This window comes from Phoca vitulina, unplaced genomic scaffold, assembly GCF_004348235.1.
Source record: "Phoca vitulina isolate PV1807 unplaced genomic scaffold, GSC_HSeal_1.0 scaffold28, whole genome shotgun sequence".
NCBI lineage: Eukaryota > Metazoa > Chordata > Mammalia > Carnivora > Phocidae > Phoca > Phoca vitulina.
The window spans coordinates 22,122,190-22,141,616 of record NW_022589731.1 but is presented as its reverse complement, the minus strand read 5'-3'; the positions used below and the strand labels follow the sequence as shown (position 1 = coordinate 22,141,616).

At 49.7% G+C, this 19,427-nt stretch overlaps 1 protein-coding gene across 2 annotated transcripts in view; it reads right to left on the bottom strand.

The window, feature by feature from the left end:
* The window catches only part of DOCK1 (dedicator of cytokinesis 1), a 487,093-nt gene that overhangs the window by 386,612 nt on the left and 81,054 nt on the right, over positions 1–19,427 (bottom strand). The window contains exons 11-16 of one of the 2 annotated variants that reach the window (XM_032423353.1): positions 16,766–16,838; positions 13,536–13,678; positions 7,470–7,595; positions 2,793–2,917; positions 1,557–1,655; positions 521–593 (exon numbers count right to left, since the gene is read on the bottom strand). In XM_032423353.1, the coding sequence (XP_032279244.1) occupies positions 521–593; positions 1,557–1,655; positions 2,793–2,917; positions 7,470–7,595; positions 13,536–13,678; positions 16,766–16,838 (639 nt within the window). The remainder of the gene's footprint in view (positions 1–520; positions 594–1,556; positions 1,656–2,792; positions 2,918–7,469; positions 7,596–13,535; positions 13,679–16,765; positions 16,839–19,427) is intronic. The other variant, XM_032423354.1, reaches the window with a different exon arrangement.

The following is a 19,427-nucleotide window of genomic DNA, read 5'->3' as shown; positions in this document are numbered from 1 at the left end:
AGACATATAGTTGCCTGTCGTGAGGTCTTAGTGTTTAGCATAGGGCTACGTCCTTAGCAGACGTTAATGAACATGACAAGACGAACTCCAGTCATCAATAAAGAACTCCTCTGGAAGGACAGGGACCCAAACCCCAGTTCTTCCCTCCCAGCTTCTCAACATCAGTCACTACACCAACATCTCCTCTCAGCCTGAAGCCAGACACCGGGGGCCACCCACAAACACAAAACGGGTCTCGAGGGTTTCCATTCCAATGCAAACGGCAGTAAGAGTCAATTTCTGAAATCTACTTGTATCTTAGTGACTTTTCGGATGGATAGAACAGCGTTACAAGTCACACGGAAGAGAGGAAACAGGTCAACATGGAAACGAGCTAAAGGATTAAGACCACATCGTGTTAGGATCACCTAGTCCTAGAACAATCCAGAACAATCCAGAACAAGTGACAAGTGCAGCCTACAGAGCTTTCCCCTAGTTTACCCTTGCAAGCAACACGGGCTAAAATCAAGGGATTACTCACAGTCCTGTGACGACCTGTGGCGGAAGGTAAACCGAAGGTGACTGCGATTGACGTCCTCAATGGGAATGGCCACCTGCGCAATTGAAAGAGGAAGTTTCAGCACCCGTACTGTATCTTCTCACATGAATGGTTTTGTTCAACGGGAGATACTGTGCAACTGTACACATTTCCTCCCTGCAGGGATGAAAATACTGTATGCCTAATCCCCTACAGGGCTTTCCCAAAGGCAAAATGCTTTTGGAAAATTTAAACAAGACAATATTGCAAGGGATGCCAAACCGATTCTGCAAGACAGCAGAAGTTTTCGTAAACGTTCACGTCCTCACTGTTAAAAGTCTGTTTTTTACAAGTCGCCAGTTTCCTAGTAGCCCTTATTGGAGGTGTCCACAGTCCCTCCATAGCTACAGGGACCTGCCCTCGGGCAGCAGGAGGAAAGCTTTCCTGTTGTGACGAGCAGTCAAAGAAGAAAGACTCCATGCATACTGCCTTTAAGCGAAGACTGTCCCAAATCCTCCTATCTGTCATCTGTCTTCTAAGGCCAACCCCAGGCTGGGTTTCCCAATATTCAAGCCCTCGGCACAGGGGCTGGGGTGGGCCATGGTGGGCTGCCGTACTGACATCAGCGAGTCACGCGAGGAGAGCAGAGTGCCACACCACGGACGGGGACCCGTCTCCCAGCGACGTCCTCCATATATTGTCACCTCTATTTTTTCCCATTTGGTGTAAAGACAGCATGCCACACATATAACAGACCCAGGAAGAGAAAGATAATAGCTATCTTTAGAGGACTCTGTCATTTATCTCCATGAAAGTCCTATTTTTATGCCCAAAAGGAGATGAGAGTAAATGTATTCCAAGAAATGCCGGCATGGCTCCTTAGCAACCTTGAACGACTTTGTTGGGGGAGCGCCTCTGCCTGCTCAGGGTGCCCGCTGACGAGCAGCCCCGGGTTGGGTGGGAGCTGGGGACTTCCTTGGGATACAAACGAGCATTTCATAATCAACCCCGTGGGATAAAATGACCATGTAAATGATACCTTAACAGTCTCAAACCAACGTGGCTGTTTTACTTGGTAGTAAATCACAGACTTGTACTCCGAAATCGCTTCATCACCAGCGCCCGGGAAAATCACATGCTTTAAAAGAAGGCATAAAGGGTTCACATCAGACCTCATAGAGCTTGACACTGCATCCATCTCCCCACCTCCCGCCCCCAGCAGATGAGCTAAGCAGAGCACTACAGGAATGCCAATAAACCCCATCACAAATGGAACATGCTCCCAGCAATGGAAGGACAGATCCATCTGGAGCCAGCGCGGCCAGCATACAATCTTGCTCGCAGACAGTTAAGCATCTTGATGGTTATCAGTATAGGGATGCTATTGTCCTCCAATCTTCGTACCCTCACCCCTAACAGCCTTAACATTAAGGTCTGCAGGAAGTCGCCTGATTCACTCAGTAGGTCCAGAACGAAGAGCTACAGGATACGAAGGGGTGGCAACACTCCTTCCCGATCCACCAGCTGTCAACACTGACCACTTGGCTCCCGAGGAAGCAATGCCAATGAAGCCCAAGTGGCAAGGGTAACACCTCCCGGCAGTTACACTGGACATGGGCCACCCACACAGAAAGGATGCCGCCCCCACCTCCTGGCACAGCTGAGCCTCAGGTGCATACACAGGGCATTGCTCTCAAACACGTGGGCTAGGACAGCCCAGCCCGCCACCCAGGGTCCACGCTGGTAGCTGGCAGGGGCACCTGCTCTGGCGTGGCCTCTGGTCATCAGAGGTCACGGTCCCCGAGCACTGCCCAGCACGCCGAGTCCTGCAGGCCGCCGTGGTAACCACCACCACCCAGGAGAGCACGAGGTCAGAAGCCCAGATTCAAACCCCAGTTCCACCCCCCACTAGCTCGATGACCCTTACAAGATTTCCCTGGGCCTCAGTTTCCCCAGCTCTCAGATGGTGATAATAATGGTGTCTGAACTTCTAGTGGGACCATTAGACCTCTGAGCCCTGGGTCTATGCTGGCAAGGGCCAGGAAAACAGAGGGGGTCAGGCCCGCAGAGGTCTCCCGAGGCAGTGGCAGCTAGGACGCCGTGCACGCCAGCCCTTTATGACGAGCTGGAGAAAGGGATGAAGAACAAACTCTCATCCCCAGAAATGGGATCACGTGGCCCCAGCTACGTCTTTTCCTACTCTGCAGCAAAGCCAAGAAAACACTTGGAATATAAAGTTTCCACGCCACACATTAAGCTTTGCGACAATAAATACCTCCAGCCGTTTTCCGTCTTCATCGTAAACAGACACTGTAACCTCCACATTCTTTGCTGTGGTTTTGCTTCCTTTATCAAAATCTCCTTGAACTAATGTTACGTAGATATCATTTCGAACATCACCTGGGGGAAAAATTATACCTTTAAAACCAATCCATTATTCATAATGTTAACCGGGAATTCTGCAACACTGTCGAAATTGCTACCAATCCTAGCAGAGGATTATAAATACTGTATAGATGATTACAAAATATTTTCTACAAAACAGTCTCAGCATTTAAAGGCATGACAAAAGCAGTTTTCAGCATCATCATCATAAGATCACAAGGAGGAGGAAAAAACGTCAAGGCCCTTAATTATCTGCATGGTCCTTCGCCTCGGTGGGCAGCTCATGCCCACGGGGACTCGAATGCTGCCGATGGGTTTGCAGGGACCATCCCCTGTCCAGTGTCTACGGCCCATCGTGACTGCCATCGCTATCTCACGGTGGACCGCTGGCTGTGTTCTCGGCGTCTGGGTAGCCAGAGTACCACACCATCAAAAGCACGCCTCGGATGACAACTGGCAATACAAAAAGCTGATCGAGAATGAGAACCCCCACAAGCCAAGGTTCTGAGTTGATGTCTGGGATCAGGGACTAGGAGTGGGTCAAGAGAGAAGCTTTCTGCATGGACATGGATCTTCTCTCCTCCTGGTGGGCAGCTGTCAGGATCAGAAGGGACCTGTTCTGTTCCATTCAGAGCAGAACAAAACAGTCCTGTGCATTTTAAAGTGAGATGGGCCATAAACTGTGTGACAACAAAAACAAAAACAAAACCCATACACAACAAATAAACTCAAGACGCTTCTTCCTACTGAGAGCCTATGAGGCCCCTGGTAATGGTCCAACTGGGGAAATGTAGCAAGCTTCATTAGCAGCGTGATTTAGAGCAAGCGCCACCACCCAGTGGCTATTCCTCTGCTGTCTGTCTGGTCACCTCCACGCTGACCCCCCTGCTCTCCCACAGGGGACGTGAGCAACGGGTCCGTCAAGAGCAGCAAATGGCCCACTATGGGCCAAGAACAAGTGCCCTTGCTTTTTTGTTTTCTCCCGTTCTTTCTGCTCTATTCTGGCTTTTAATGTATCCGATTATTAAATTAAGCTTTCATTTAAAAGTCACTATTACAATAATCCCAGTGGGTTGCTCCCACAGCCACACTCTGTCCTGGCAGGGGAAGCGTGACTGTGTCAGTGCTACTGACCCTGCGAGAAGCGAAGACTGATGGAGCCCAGGGCCAGGCGCAGGAGGCAAAGCTGCCAGGCCAACACCTGCCACCAATCCGTGTGTGACCGCGGACAAGTCACCAAACCTCCCGCGCCACCCACCGCGGAACAGCCCACAGATAAGGCAGGTGGTGTATGATCTGTAGGCTGTACGAGTCCTGCCCGCACGTTCTACCGAAGCACAAAAGCCATAACCAAAGAGGGCCACAAGAGCTTCATAGAGGCCTCATCAGCCAGACAGCCATCACACGCTGGGGGCAGGGGGTGGTGAACCCCATGGTCTCACCCTCCTACTGGCCTAGTCATCCATACTCAGAGCCATCCCAGAACTGAGACCCTATTTACAGCAGATGAACCCCACAGATGCACACTCACGAGAGTGTCCTCAGTGGGGGCCTGCAGGGCTCCACGGTTCTCATTCTGGGGAGGAAGGAACTGGAAGCAGGCGTGTGTGAACTCAAAGAGAAGACTCCCTCTGCCTCGCAAGCCTCCAGCCACCTTCCCGGCTCAGAGGAAAACTCTGTTTCCCACCACCCTGCAGGATGTCCAGTGGCTCGCAGAAAGGCAGAAAAGCTGGCGACGTGGGTGACACAGCAGGGTCTCCGGCCGTGCAAAGGAGATGTACATCTCTGTAAAAAGCATCCCCGCAAGATGGGACAATGCACAGGTCCTGCCAAGCTAAAGGCCAGGGATCTGAGTGAAAACACCCCAGGCTGTCTCTCTCTCTCTCTCTCTCATAAGGGTACCATGCGGCACCCATGGCCTGTGGATGATTCCCCGGCCCTAACGGAGAACATGATGACTCACTCTAGCTAGAAGCCCATGCTACAGGAACCCCGACTCCCAACTCAGCACACAGAACCAGCCGGGACAACGGTCAGCTGCATGGCTTCCCCGGAAATGTTAGGAGATTATTTTAGAGGTCAAGACTTACCTTTTTTTTTTTTTTAATTTTTTTTCGAAAAGTTTATTTATTTATTTGACAGAGAGAGATATAGCAAGAGAGGGAACACAAGCAGGGGGAGTGGGAAAGGGAGAAGCAGGCTTCCCGCAGAGCAGGGAGCCCGATGTGGGGCTCGATCCCAGCACTCTGGGATCGTGACCTGGGCCGAAGGCAGACGCTTAATGACTGAGCCACCCAGGCACCCTAGACTTACCTTTTAAGTTGGTCAATTATAAAGGGAAATACGACCAGTATGAGCTAGAAGTTTTCTGGGTCTCCCTTTAGAACATGAGGCCATCCTAGACCACCCAAGACGAATGCCCAATGTCATCCTAATCTATAAATTTCATCTCGAGTCCACATGCAAGCAATACATCCACCAAGAGCTCCAAATTAATTTGCTGCACAGAGACTTGATTCCTGCCCTAGAAAGTATCCCTCGGTTTCACAGCATGCTGGACATCACACTTTTTTCCCATACAGGTGAGTCACTAAGATCCAGCCCAACCAATTTGAGATGTCCTTCACATTGATTCACCAGTCAGAGGATACAATGACCCACAACAGCCCTGCAAGACAGAGGTAGCAGAAAGAACATGTCCCCACCTGCCCTAAAATAAACAAAGCAGTAACTCCAACAGCATGCGCAATGAGCATACACCTCTCCCTGCGAGCCTACAGCAGGGCCCTATAAAGGGACCCCACGGGGAACCTCTGAATGTGGGGTGGTTTGGCCCCATTTCTACTGCTCATTAGCTGTGTAACTTTAGGCTGCGGCTTAATTTCAATCGCAATTAGTTCAACACCAATGTGTAGGCTTCCGAGGGCCTTAGACAGATCAAGCCAAATTATTAATGTGAGCATTATGTGCAAACCAAAAAGTATCCCACAGATGTAAAGGATAAATATTCACGGGCTTGCCCAAGATCTCGTGAGGATCAAATCAGATTATTAATATGTTATTTGGAAAGTGAGAAGTATTATGTAAATATGAGATTAATCTTAACATGGAATTCCATTATTGGTTTAATAAGCTTATAATCCATTACCGGGCCTGAGCGATACTACGTAATATGAACTGAGCAGGCACCAGGTGTGAACATTCACTTGCTGCCCCTCCTTCCTTGTTTTGATCAGATGTCTACCCAAACACGCGTCGGGTGTCCACGTCTCCCTCACACAACCCTTGCCATTGGGAGGAGCTGACGTCTAGGTGGCTAATGGGCACCCTCCACCCCCAAGCCATCACTGTCCGGGGACCGCAGGGCAGGGGCCTGAGCAGGCCAGTCTGGATGATGCTCAGGCTCCTTGCTGGGCAACACTGGGTCAAAAGCACACTACCTTCCTCAGGACGCAGGGCTGGGAAGAAAATGGGAGCCATCAGGGCCCTTACCCAGAGGACGAAGTCAATATGCACAGGAGACAAGCCAGCAGTGGTTACTATGGAGAAACGGAGCCAGTGCCCGGGCTGACTCTGTTGCTCAGGTACGTGAGCTGATGAATATCCTCAGGGTTCGGCCGTCTGAGCTGGCCTTGTGTTTTCTGTGACATTACCCCCTACAGCATCCCAACTCCAACCCGCCCTACAGGTAGGAATTATCAGTACTCTCCTTCTTCAGAGTAGCAGAGCACAGCTAAGCGAGGCTGGGGAGGAGCTGTGGTGCAACTCCAAACAGAGGCCGGACTCCAGGTCCTGAGCTCTCACTTCCGGGGCAGAAGGCTGGCGTTACCTAATTGTGCCCCCTTAACTTTGAACACATTCTGGATGATTCCAAAGCTGTTACAGGACCTTCATTGTGAACCTACGTTAACATCATAAAAGAGCTGCCTTCATCCTACAGTGAACCAACCACCATGACTGATCCATTGATCAGAACCTAAAGTGAAGCCCACAGGGCCCTGGAAAGGGCCCCAAGCTCCACTGCCCTTTATTACATTTTATGTGTTACCCAACTCCGCACACGCAGTCCGGCAGCCGTGGTCAGTGGAATGTCTAACTCCCATTCTTCCTTTTCACCAGATGAGGTGGGGCAGAGACAAACTGCAAGGCTTCTGGATTAAGGGGAACAATGGATTATGGGACAATAAAGGGTTTTGCTTACAGTAACGATGACGTTCACTCCAGCTGGTGGCGGAAACCCACCTCAAGTTCTCAGGGCTGGGTTTCTGGAAACGCTGATTCCCTTGCTTGTCCTTATCACAGTACTGCCAGAAATCACTCCCACCCGCAGGTTATTACAACCCAGAGAAGCCACCTCCCTGCAGCCCAGACCTAGGTGGTCAGCGCTCACTCTGGCCACAGCTCCTGACTGCAGGAGTGACCCACAGCCACCCTGGGGTGGCCACATCACCTCCCACGAGCTTGTCCGAGTCACTGTCCCCACACTGCACTCTGGCCTCTCCACAAGCTCCCTGGACACTGGCCACATCCACGCCACACTCAGAGCGCAGAAGGAATCGGTCCTTACCAGGCATGATTATCTCCGGAAACCCCGTTTTCCGAGCCACCGCTGTGGTCCTGTCCACTAAGTGAGGAAATTCTTTTCTAATCTGATGGATATCTCCAGGAAGTAATTTCAAGGTTACCCACAAACCTAGAAAGACAATGGACACATGAGTCATGTTTAATCTTATACATTTTTGAAGGATTATTTCAGGAAACCCATCTCAACGAACGCGCAACTGTTAATTCACAAGTTAACATCTTGGGAGAAAATGTGGGTGTATGAGAAAGAGAAAGAGGGGCCATGGAAAGGTGGCTGGCACAGGGTAACCACCTGCAGCTGGCTAGCGGGGTACACACCCTACCCTGGAGGGGCCTCTCGCCCTGGCCAATGCACAGCACCTGCCCAGAACCAAGGACCCCTCTCATAAGCACGGAAGATCAATCAGGAAGAAGCCTTTTTCTAGGAGTGACTGAGAAAGCTCTCCCTTTCCATTCTCCCCAGAAGGAGGACAGCACAGGAGGGCTCAGGAGGTAAATTCACAGCTTCTCTAACCCAGGAAGTCTCCTGTGCTTTCCAGAAGGTGCGCAGCACAGCGCTGGGCTGCAAGCCACCAGCAAGCCAGTCCCGCAGAGCCAAGGCTGCCTGGGCCCTCTGTTTCACGACGTCACAGCGAAGGGGGAGCAAATGCTCTGCCCACCGCTTGGCGCTTCCCTGCAAGGAGGGGAGGTGAAGACTCTGAAGCCCTCTGAGCAAGAAGGAAGGACTGACGTGGACAGAACACGGTGAACCTGCTCGCAGCTGCGACCTAAGGGTGTGTGCCATCCTCTTCCTCCACAAAGCAGACGGACAACTGCATTTTGTGTAAAATATTCCTGTGCAGCAAGCAAACAGGAAGTAAAAATAAGAGGGAATACAGCAAAATCAAAGGCGGGAGACAAATCAGTTGCATGGCTCTCTCTACCATTTTCAAAGACAGGGCCTTGCTCCCAGGTGGGAAGGGAGGCTGTCACTGTCAGCTGACACACCCGGGTCTCCGTCCCTGGGACCCTGGGGGCCTGGCCTGCTTGCTCCCTGGTCACTCAGCCCAGCAGGACCCCAAGTGCCCGTCAGAATATAAAGGCATTTGCTCTCACTAACACTACTAGTGTGCGTGTGTTTAGTCTGCCCAGCCATTCCTGCCCTAGGATGCATGTTTCCAGGGAGCAGAGACCATTCATCGCTGCTTAGCTCAGCACACTGCCTTCAGTAGAAGGCCAACGGGAAAACTGTAGACCTGTCCACCAATATGCATTCCAAGCAGAACTGGGAGACACCCGACGGTCCCACACAGGGAGCATCACCTGAGGCTGCTCTTGTCCAGAGCCGCTCTGGTTGATGAAACCCCAAACCTCACACCCTTCTCCTCAAGCTTCCTTCCTGTCTGCTATCAGCTGGCCTGAAAACATCGGTCCTCTGCAAAGACCTACATTACTTGTGGTTGAGAAAGCCCCCAGTCACTGATGACATTTTTTCTCTGCCAGGTGGTGAACCCCTCTCCTCCTGCCATCTAGACAGTCCCTCTGATCTACTCAAAAGTGTCTAATAAGTACCTACTGTGTGCCCGACTCACACTGGGCACTGCGGACACAGAGCAAACAGTCATTACAACCCCACCAGGGACTTAGCTTCTGTCCCACGAGTCAAACACTAAATCCACGGTCTCAGTGAAATATGCAACTCTTAAGAGCTTTCTAAGGAAAAGTCCAGGGCACTGTATATCCCCAAGACTGCAATCCTGGGGGTCACAGAGGCTCTCCCAAGAAGGGACATCCAAAGAGATTGGAAGATGAGTCGACACTAAGCAAGGGGCGTGCAGACCTGTGCCCACCCGGGTGCTGGATGACCCGAGCCACAGCGGAGAGGCACGAGAGGAGGCTGGGAGGGCGGCAGGGTCCCAAGGCGGGAACTGCTCCATCTGAAGGAGTGGGGAGGCTGGAAAGACGAGCAAGTACCAGGGTCCCACTTGATAGTACTCTGGGGGCTGTGTGGGACTGAGCAGGTGCGGGGAGGGGAGTTCAGAGCCAAGTGAGGATCCCAGCAGAGAAGCCACGACAGGAACCCAGGCAACAGCATGGAGGTGCGGGTGGAAGGACCCATGTGGAGGTCAAACCAGAAGCTGGGCGGGGGCGGGGAGGCTCACAGAGACGGGGACGGTTGTGGGCACGACCAAGAGCAGGTGCCTGGATACCACTCCGAGCCAGAAAACCCTGCACCCTGGCCACGTCCTGAACGGTGAGAGCACAAGCAAGGAAAGAAGAGGACCCTGAACTATGCACTGAATTCCCAACATTAAAGCTCACACAGGACGCCAGAGGCCAGAGATCACGGGAAGCCCAGAGGGGTGGCACAGTGTGGTCAGTGGTACAAAACGCAGCCCAGGGAACGGGGCACCAGGGCAGTGTCTGCGGCACAGAGCAGACAGGGTGACACCGCAGACCTCAGCGGGTGCACCCGGTAAAGCCGGGGGTGGGAGCGGGGGCAACGCTGATGGGAGAAGGACAAAGAAGGAACAGAACATGCAGGTCAGGGAGGAGGCATACGCTACTCTGAGAAACTGGGAGCAGAGGAAGTCAGTGACAAAAACAGATGTGTCATCTGAGGTAGACTGTTTCAAGCATGGTATTTTCCTTCTTTCCTTTTCTGTTTTTTCCTTTCTGTTTCCTCTCAAGATTTAAAACTCCAAATCATAAGGGGGAGAGTCTGAAGGAGAGGAGAGAAGCATAACCAGTAGGAAGAGGTCCCTAAAGAGATGGCAGGAGGTGACACCAAAATGGGGGCCCATGTGTCATTGCTCAGCATGTGCACTGCAGGGGCGCCTGGATGGCTGTCAGTGCAGCGTCTGCCCCCGGCTCAGGGTCCTGGGATCAAGCCCTGCGTCGGGCTCCCTGGTCAGTGGGAAGCCTGCTTCTCCCTCTCCTCCCTACTCGTGCTCTCTCTCTCATGCCATCTCTGTATGTCTCTCTCTGAAATAAATAAAATAAAAAACTTAAAAAAAAAAAAAGAACATGCCCTGCAACAAGGCCCTGGCAAAGAAAGGCAAGTGGGAGCTAAACCCAGCCCCCACTCCGCTCACCACGCTGTGTGCCCACGCACTGCCTGAGTCGCACTCACCCACAGGACGGGCACCCTCTTTCTAACTCACACAAAAGCACCACAAGTCGGTGTTGCTCTGGACCTGTGGCAGAGGTCCCTTGATGGGCCAGGCACCTAACCTACGGCTGTGTCCTCCAGGAGGGCAGCCCACATGAAAGGGACACCCACAGAAATGCAAGGGGAGATTATCACGGCAGGTGACATGGACGCACGAGATCCCTACTGGGGACACCAGGGTGCCGCGGACAGGCTCTCAAATCTCACTCAGGTCCCAAAACCTGCCAAAGGAATGAAGGTCCCCAGAACGAATGTGACTCGGAAGACATTTTTCAAGGACCTGCAGGACGTTGGGAGGTGATCATTTACAGAGGTCAGAGGCAGAGAAATGTTTAATAACACCATTCGAAACTCCTGCCGCCTTTCAAACACCTTTTCTTTCTCACAAACACCAGCTTGCTCAACGATCTTAGTTCATAAACGAGTAACTTAATGACACAATTCAATTTGTTATAACACAATTTAAACAGAGATTAAGCTCTCCTGATTACATTGGGTTTAAAACACTTTCCTCAAAGGAGAAAATGAGGCCAATTTTCAAAGAAAAAGTGCATTTTAGGTTGACTTCTGTTTAACCAGAGGAGCTAAAAACAAAAGAGATTAGCATACATTCTATGTCAAACAATAGGAACAGATGTCCGGGGGTGTCTGAGGCCTCGCTGTCCACATTAAACATCCAGAACCTCTGGGTCCAGGGTTCGGGATAATTTGGGCTAAACATAAAAAATGTCAATTGTGACAAATAAACATGTGGATGTCAACCTAAAATGGGCCAAAGCCCAGAGAGGAGCTCACAACAGATGAGCGTGGGAAGCTTCCTGGTTCTCTGTGAAGACTGCCGGCCTCCCTGTCCCTCCCACCACCCACCCCATCCCTCCCGCCACCCCGCACCCTTCACCACGGCCTAACAGGCACACAGACATCAGGGCAGCCCGGGTCACCACCGATGAAAACACGGAGCTCCACGGGGCAAACCCACACGCCTCGCAGCTCTCTCTCGGGTCTCCCTGGAATGCACAGAAGCAGGCTTGCCAGTGAGCCCCAGAGAAACGTTCACTTTAGCTTCAAGGACAAAAAAACCAGCCAGCGACATTGCCCAGGGGCACTTCAGTTCAGGAAGGCACCTGTAGTCCCCTTGAAAAAAAAATGTTCTTGTCTCTTAGTTCTCACTGTGACCTGGAAACACCTGTCCTCCTGGACTTCCAGGAATTGGGCCCCCGGTATCAGCTCTGGTGACAGATTTGCACGCCGACACCAGTGAGCCTGGCAGAGGCAGGCTGTGGGTCCTCCTGCGGCCTGACACCAATCTCCACTTCCCGTGTGTGACTCTGTGATAGAAGTTTCTCAAAATCTGACGGCTCTGCAAGAGAAACTCAATCCAACGGGAGCCTGGGGTCTGTGGACTGGCACTCCCAGTCTGAGGGTGGCTCCAATCAAAACAGCTTCAAATTGGATCTCCCTGTGGTTTTCAATTAAGGTGCAAATCAGAGAGCTGGTAATTGATGAGAAGGTGGGTCCTGGGTCAGCTTAAACTGCTCTGTCTACAGAGGCCACGGTTCATTAACGCTTCAGCTGGGGTTTTTGTTTTGTTGTTTGCCAGGGAGGGGGCTGGCTGGTTCACACCAAAGAAAGCCAAAGGTTTCTCATTCCTCCAGAACATTCTTCTAACTCAATTCATACTCTCCTTTATAACAATGGGAAACGAGTCAAGAGAATCGTTTCTTAAAAGGCTAGGGACATAAGGTAACTAGACAATGAAAGAGGCCTATCCACTTAAGCTCTACTGAGTTTGTGACAAGTCTGCATCTAACCAAGGACTGAAGAGTGGGTTCTCCCACCGGTGCTAAGAGCAGCCTTAGGTGGGAGAAGTTCTGAAGGTGACTTCCCCTCGAGCCGGAGGCGAGGCCTCCATAAACAGCTGTTTTCTGGCAACGGTCCTGGCCAGCCCGAGTGCCAACTGTCCCCAGCCCGGGGTGATTGATTCATCGCCTCTGCCAACAGAAGGTCAGCTGCTGGGAAACCTGTCAGCGTGGGATTAAAAACGATGAGTGCGAGACATGGAGTCAGGAGGAAAAATCCCTTCCACTACAAAACTGAAGAGAGATCCGTCTCCAAAACGAAGCCACAGCCTCAGGCAAGGGGGGCGGGCAGGACGAAGGGGAGCCCCAGGAAACCACGTGCCAAGACTGAATGTGCAACACGGGCAGGGAAGGGAGAGTCAAGGGCGCACGTGGAGCTGGGCTGTGTCGGGTGTCTCCACGTTTCTCTGAGCAGCAAAGATGAAGTAACAGACGGTGGACAGTAACTGTATTCTCTTGTAAAATCCTTCAGGTGCTTTCAAAAATGGCTAGGAGGAGAGGGGAGGGCTGGAGAAGACTCAGGAAGGCAAACAAACAACTTGCTTCCAAGTCTCATGAACTCTGGGCTCTTTGCAAACATTTCATTGTGTCCCACTCAGCCTTCCTCCGCTCACCCAGGGGGTTGGCTCTCAGCAATGCTTACAAGGGAGACCAGCAAGAAAACCTCCATACACAGTACATACACTATACACGTAGATCATGACCCAACACTGCCCACATCACCATCCCCATCAGCAGCATCACCACCACCGCCATCATCCTCATTCTCATCATGCCCATCCCCATCCCCATCAGCATCATCACCACCACCACCATCCTCATTCTCATCATCACTGTCATCATCATCATCACCATCCTCATCACCAACATCATCATCACCACGAGCCCCATTACCAACATCACCACCACCACCATCATCATCACCATCACCACCACCATCATCATCATCATCATCAAACTAAAATGCAAACCATACAGCACTGTCCCAAGTTCATGTAATAGGTGAACATCTGTAGCAATAAAACAATAGAATACATACCCTGGCCCTTGTGGTTGACTTCTTTGGCAGCAATGACTTTGTTTATAACAGTCTGAAGGAAGTCATTCTCCCCCGCCACCCTGGGTGAAAAACGGGATGACATGTTCAGCGGCTTGTGTCGAATGGCGTCGTCCAACGCGAGCCTGGAGGGCACGGGACGACCAAGACCACAGGAGACAAAGGGGCACAGAGACCCAGAGGTCACGGTAACAAGGGAACACAAGAGATCATCGTCACCGAATGCGAGAGAGTCATCATGAGTCAACGCACGACAAAGGACAGGATAGGTGACAAGAGAGACAGGGAAGAGCATTGATCAGGAAAATGCTGAACCACACAAGAGAAGTAAAGCAAACGAGGTCAACCCTATCCCCAGGAAATAAACATGCCTCCACTCCATCTCTACCAGATAATAAAAAAGGGCACTTATCTGAAAATAATTGTGGTTGGACAGCATTTAATCGCAAGGAATGTTTACCTCTGTTTCTTCAATTTCAATAATTCCTGACCATGGCATATAGGTCAAGGGGCAGGTGGTGCGAAGGGAAAAGTAAAATCAAGACCAAAAAAAGATCCCTACAACCTAATTGCTTGGGGAACTTGGGTGGCGACCACTCTACTCCATCAGACTGTGTACCCAATGTGGCCTCAGATAATTAAGTGTGAGAAGAATGGCACAGTCTTTGGAGAAGATAATTACCATGTCTGAAAGGTGAAACTATGACCCAATTATGAATGTAAACCGTCAACATTTGGGGGTCCCGTGGACCATGAGTTTTTCATAGAAGCTACACTAAGACCAAGAGATAAGTACAAACAGGCAACATGTGCAAAGAGAAATACCATGTAGCACAGCAAAGCACAGTATGCAATGAGCAAGAAAATGTACGTCAAGTACATAATGTTTAAAATCATTTCCAGAACCAAGGACAAGTGTTATTCATGTGAGCCCACATTACTCAAGAGAGCTGAGGACTCTTTTAATTTACTTCACCCAAGTTAAAAAAGACAGAAAGAAAAAGATGTACTCTGTATTTCCTTCCCTAAAACTTATCCTGTGATATAATAAATCAGTTTTAATGGAGCAAAAAACGGTTTCATTAGCATGGCATTTCCCAAAGAACTGGTTTCATTGCTTATTTTGCTATTAAAATCATGCTGCTCTTTTGTTTCAAACACTGGAAATATTAATCTGTATATTAGTCTTCTTTTAATGGAGCAAGGAATCACAAATTACAGTAAGAGCTGAACATGTAATATTTCTTAAAATGGGTGTTTTGCTATAAGACAGAAAAAGATGGCGGCAATATGCCAGCTTCTAACATGTCCCAGTGAAACTCAGACTAGGGAATCTAAAACTAATAACCCCCCTAACTTTTCAAACAATAACCCATAGGTTTTTTTTTTTTCCTTGACTTTTCCCAGAAGATACTAGCAGGCAACAGGTAATTTCAACTCAGTGGTACATTAGGGCATCAAGAAACTCTGAGGTCTAATATATAAAACAGCATTCAAAACAGCACTGGGCTGCATTATTTCTCATGGGCAAAAGAAGCAACTTAATAATGTCATTTTATAAGCGTATATTTTATTTATTACCTCAATATCTGCCCATGTTCAAAGACATGTTTCCTTTGTTTACTGAGGAAACTTCCAGATTCTGTAGAACTGAACTCCCTTTGTAACTATCTTCACGGGGTGTGATTCCAAGACAGCACCATCCAACAGGACGTTCGTTCTGTGATGACGGGAATGTTCTAGATCCGCAGTGACAAATATGGTAGCCATCAGCTACCTGTGGGACTGAACACTTTAAACGGGACTAGTGTAACTGAGGAACTAAGTATTTAATTTTATTTAACCATCAATAATTTACATAGCCACATGTAGCTCGTGGTTACCCTATTAGACAGAAGGCAGAAGAGCAACTCTAACAGAAGGAAGCTAGAAAAGACCTGTGCCCCCAGTTGTGTGTGGTGAGATACCCATTTCGCACTGGTTAATGCAGGGTTTTCTGTTATTCTCATGTTGGGAAGACTACAAAAATTTCCACTGAGCCATGTTTTAGGATGCTATCTGACTAGATCACCTGCCTGCAAAGAAAACCACTCTAATCCCATCCTGAACAAGTGGTTCTCAAGCCTGGGGCTGAGTATGGGGATCCCTCATGCAAGAATGGGTGGTAAAAGGGAAGCCAAGCTCATAGCTCTTGCCCACCTTACCCCCAGAGAGACTCCTTCAGCTACCCGCTGAGTATCACCAGTCTCCAAGCCTCCTCAGCCAACACCTGAACCCAAGGTACAATTTCTAAAATTTGTTTCAAGCCTGGAACCACTTAAGTAAAAACAGAAATGAGAAGAGGCAGAAGGCAGAGCACTCTGACAGGTCATTCAAACATGCCTTATGGTCTCCTCTTCTAAGATTTCACACCCCCAGGAGGAAACTGTCACTTCTGATTAACCTAAACCACTCTAATCCCTCTTTCTTTCTCTCCACGGCTGTCTGAGATGGAGAAGTGCCCGGTGAAGTGGCCACAGACCATTATGTAGGTACTCTCTTGCTTTAATCTCCAAGGAAATAACCGATTCTTCCGACCTTTTCCACGGGATCTACCTTCCAATCAGAGAATCAATTTAACAAATCTCCTCCAAATGTTTTCCAAGCTTCCCACACCTCTCCACACACTTAGCTTCAGAAGCTAGATAAGCCCTAAGAATGGTGAGCATAGACCCAGTCCACTCTAAGCAACCAGAGACAGAAAATCAGCAGCATGATTATTTGCTTCAAGCATTATTTCTCGCCTTACAAAAGAATTCATCATTTTGTTTGGTTTTCTATTTTAAAAGGAGCAACCTCCTCCCGTGATGAATTTGAAAGCACTGTATTTTGAGTATGTGAATAGCTACTAGAATGCCATCAACGATGCAAGGAAACACACATGCTCAAAGTAGAAGGGCATTTCTGCATGTCCAGTGTGATAGGGTGACTCCCCTGAATCACACGGAAAATCTTCTACATGCAAGACCATAAAGCAACTTTAACCCAAGATTCTTGGGGCTACAAAAATGCCATGCACTACGGCAGTGACTACCCAGATTCTTCATTATTATAAAAGGATCAATCTCTACTTATGCTGAATTTATAAACTTATTTTCGAAGAGAATTATTACAAACACACGTTTTCCATATTCTATCTGGTTAAGCGCTCTCTCTGATGGCTCCGTACTTACGGCTGAAAGGGGATGAAATGCTGCTTGTCTTCATCATCTACTTTCCCATTTATTATATCTGTTACGTCCATCACTGGAGACAAGAAAAGAACATTGTTTTGTTTAAATGCTATAACCAGAGAAAACAAACAAACAGAGGAACATCAGATTGTCTCTGACAAACAATGGCATAAACCACACAGTGGCATTTTTTTTTATATCTGAGTTTAAAGCATTTCCACGTTCAAAAGAAAAATGGAGTTATCTGAAAACACTGGCCCAAATGGGGGTGGGGTTCAAACGGCAGAGTTCCACTTAGTAAATTCCTTTGCCTCAGGGCGCCTGGGTGGCTCAGTCGGTTGAGCGTCTGCCTTCGGCTCAGGTCATGATCCCGGGGTCCTGGGATCGAGTCCTACATCAGGCGCCCTGCTCAGCGGGGAGCCTGCTTCTCCCTCCCCCTCTGCCTCTCCCCCACTTGTACTCTCTCTCTCCAATAAATAAAAATTTTTTTTAATTTAAAATAATTTTTAAAATAAATTAAATAAATAAGTAAACAGATAAATTCATTCATTCATTCATTCATTCATTCCTTTGCCATACACTCTGGAGCTGCGCTGCCCAACAGCACATCGTGTGATGATGAGATGTTCTAGAACCACAAGCACCGGAAACGTGGTGGTGGAACCGCATTTTTCCTTTGATTTCATTCATTTACATTAACAGCCACCTGTGGCCAAGGCCGACAACATTGGTTGGCCCTGCTCTGGGGCATCGGAAAGTTCTCGCATTCCCCCAAGCGACATCACAATGGGGGAGTCGCTGCCAGCGTCTGCGGCTGCTCTTTCAAGGGGCACTGGACAGCGAATCCTCACAATCACCTCCCACACAACTGAGGAAATTCAGGCTCAAGGACACTATCGAATGACCTTGCCCAAAGTCAGATAGCCAGAAAATCTCCGACGCTCAAGCTCTGACCACACAGCCAGAGACCCCCGAGAAGAACAGCCTTGGACACTCAGCTCTCTCTCTGCTCAATCGACACCCTTGACCGAAGAGAGGTGAGCAACATGCCTGCCTCTCTCTTCGTGGTGCCTTCCTTGGTGACCACAGTCATATACTGAAAATGTAGACAATTTCCATTTCTACCACCTGCCCCCCCCAGAAAGGGGGACGACTTTGCAGGAACAGAAGAGACGCAATGCTACCTCCTGGTTGGTTCGGTGGAGTCCACGGAGCCTCCTGAACCTCCTGAGTGTGTCCCGAGGGAGAACACGCTCCCACACACTCTGCTAAACCAGTGCTCCTCACAGAGCAAAGAGCCTTATGCGTATGCTTAGAGATGCAGGTCAAAGAAGCACAAATGAATTGGAGCATCAGGTTGTGGGTGTTCTGAAATGTATGGCCTGGGCTGCAGTCTCCACCTCTTGAAGATGCTCCCAGCTTTAAGCCTTCTTAGAGGCCACTGATGGGCACTAGATAAACCTATCATTAAGATGCTCCCATGCCCAAGACCACACTTCTACCACCAGTTTGGAAAGACGTGGCTCTGGGCCACGGCAAGAGGAGTCTGAGCCTCGGCACCACCTGCTGCCCGCAATCCACAATGGACCGCCTGCCTGTGTGTCTGCACACCTCTCCCCTCAGTCGTGGGGCTGATCCTGCCAGGTCAGTGCGTCTCCCTGGTCGTACAATCCCGGTATCTGGCCTTGGGAACACACCGGGAGCCCAGCCAAGTCTCGCAGGAAGGCAGCGAGGGAGCAAGGATTGCAACTCGCATCCAAGCACCAGTCAGGAGAAGGCAGCCTTCGTCCTCTACGTCCTGGAAGTGACAGCCCTCCCAGGGCCCCCTCCCAAGCCTGGGAGGTGAAGGCCGTGACAATGTGACCAGCGTTCACGCGGCGTCTCCCTCATGGCTGCTCGTGAGCACGCTGACCTGTGCCAAGGAAGTTCTTGCTGTGCTTGGGACTCTGGCACAAGCCCGGCTACATGGAATCATGAATGACGTATGTTTTAATCACGCTTTTGTTTTTTTCATAATTTTTATATCCCCGCTGTTACACTATATTAGAAGAGAAATGTGACATAATATTTTCCACAGAAGGCTGAGAACCGTAGGCTTAAAGGTCCACGAACACACTGTTCATCTGCGTTCTGTCGACACAAACAGGTAGAAGTTATTCTGGATAAAACCTCCAAATTAAGTTCCTATTCCACAGTGGGCAGAAGCTGATTACCAAAAAGGTGATCAACCTTCTGAGGCCGAGAAGTGTCCTTTCTGAACCAGAAAGAGAACAGCAGATGGGAGGCCGTCCTGAGTAGAGTAGAGGCTCGCACTACTTCAGGATGGCCCCACTGGGCACGCCAACGCCACGTATAACACAAGGAGGAAAGGCAGTCTGACGGCAGCGTCCCGCCAGGCGCCGCATGGCCCACAGTGGCTCACAGGTGATGTTGGTGAAAGCAGCAATTCTAATCTAACTGGTAGGCTGTGGGACCTGGGCAAGAATATATTTTTTAATAGTTCCCTAAACCCTTCTCGTGTACAGTTAGAGTCAGAAATCACTGTATTAAAATATTTACCTTCTGCACCAAAAACATATAGCTTCCTTCACCTTCCCCCAGCAGACTGGGGACACCTCACCTTCCCTCAGCAGACCTGGGGGACACTCTCACCTTCCCCCAG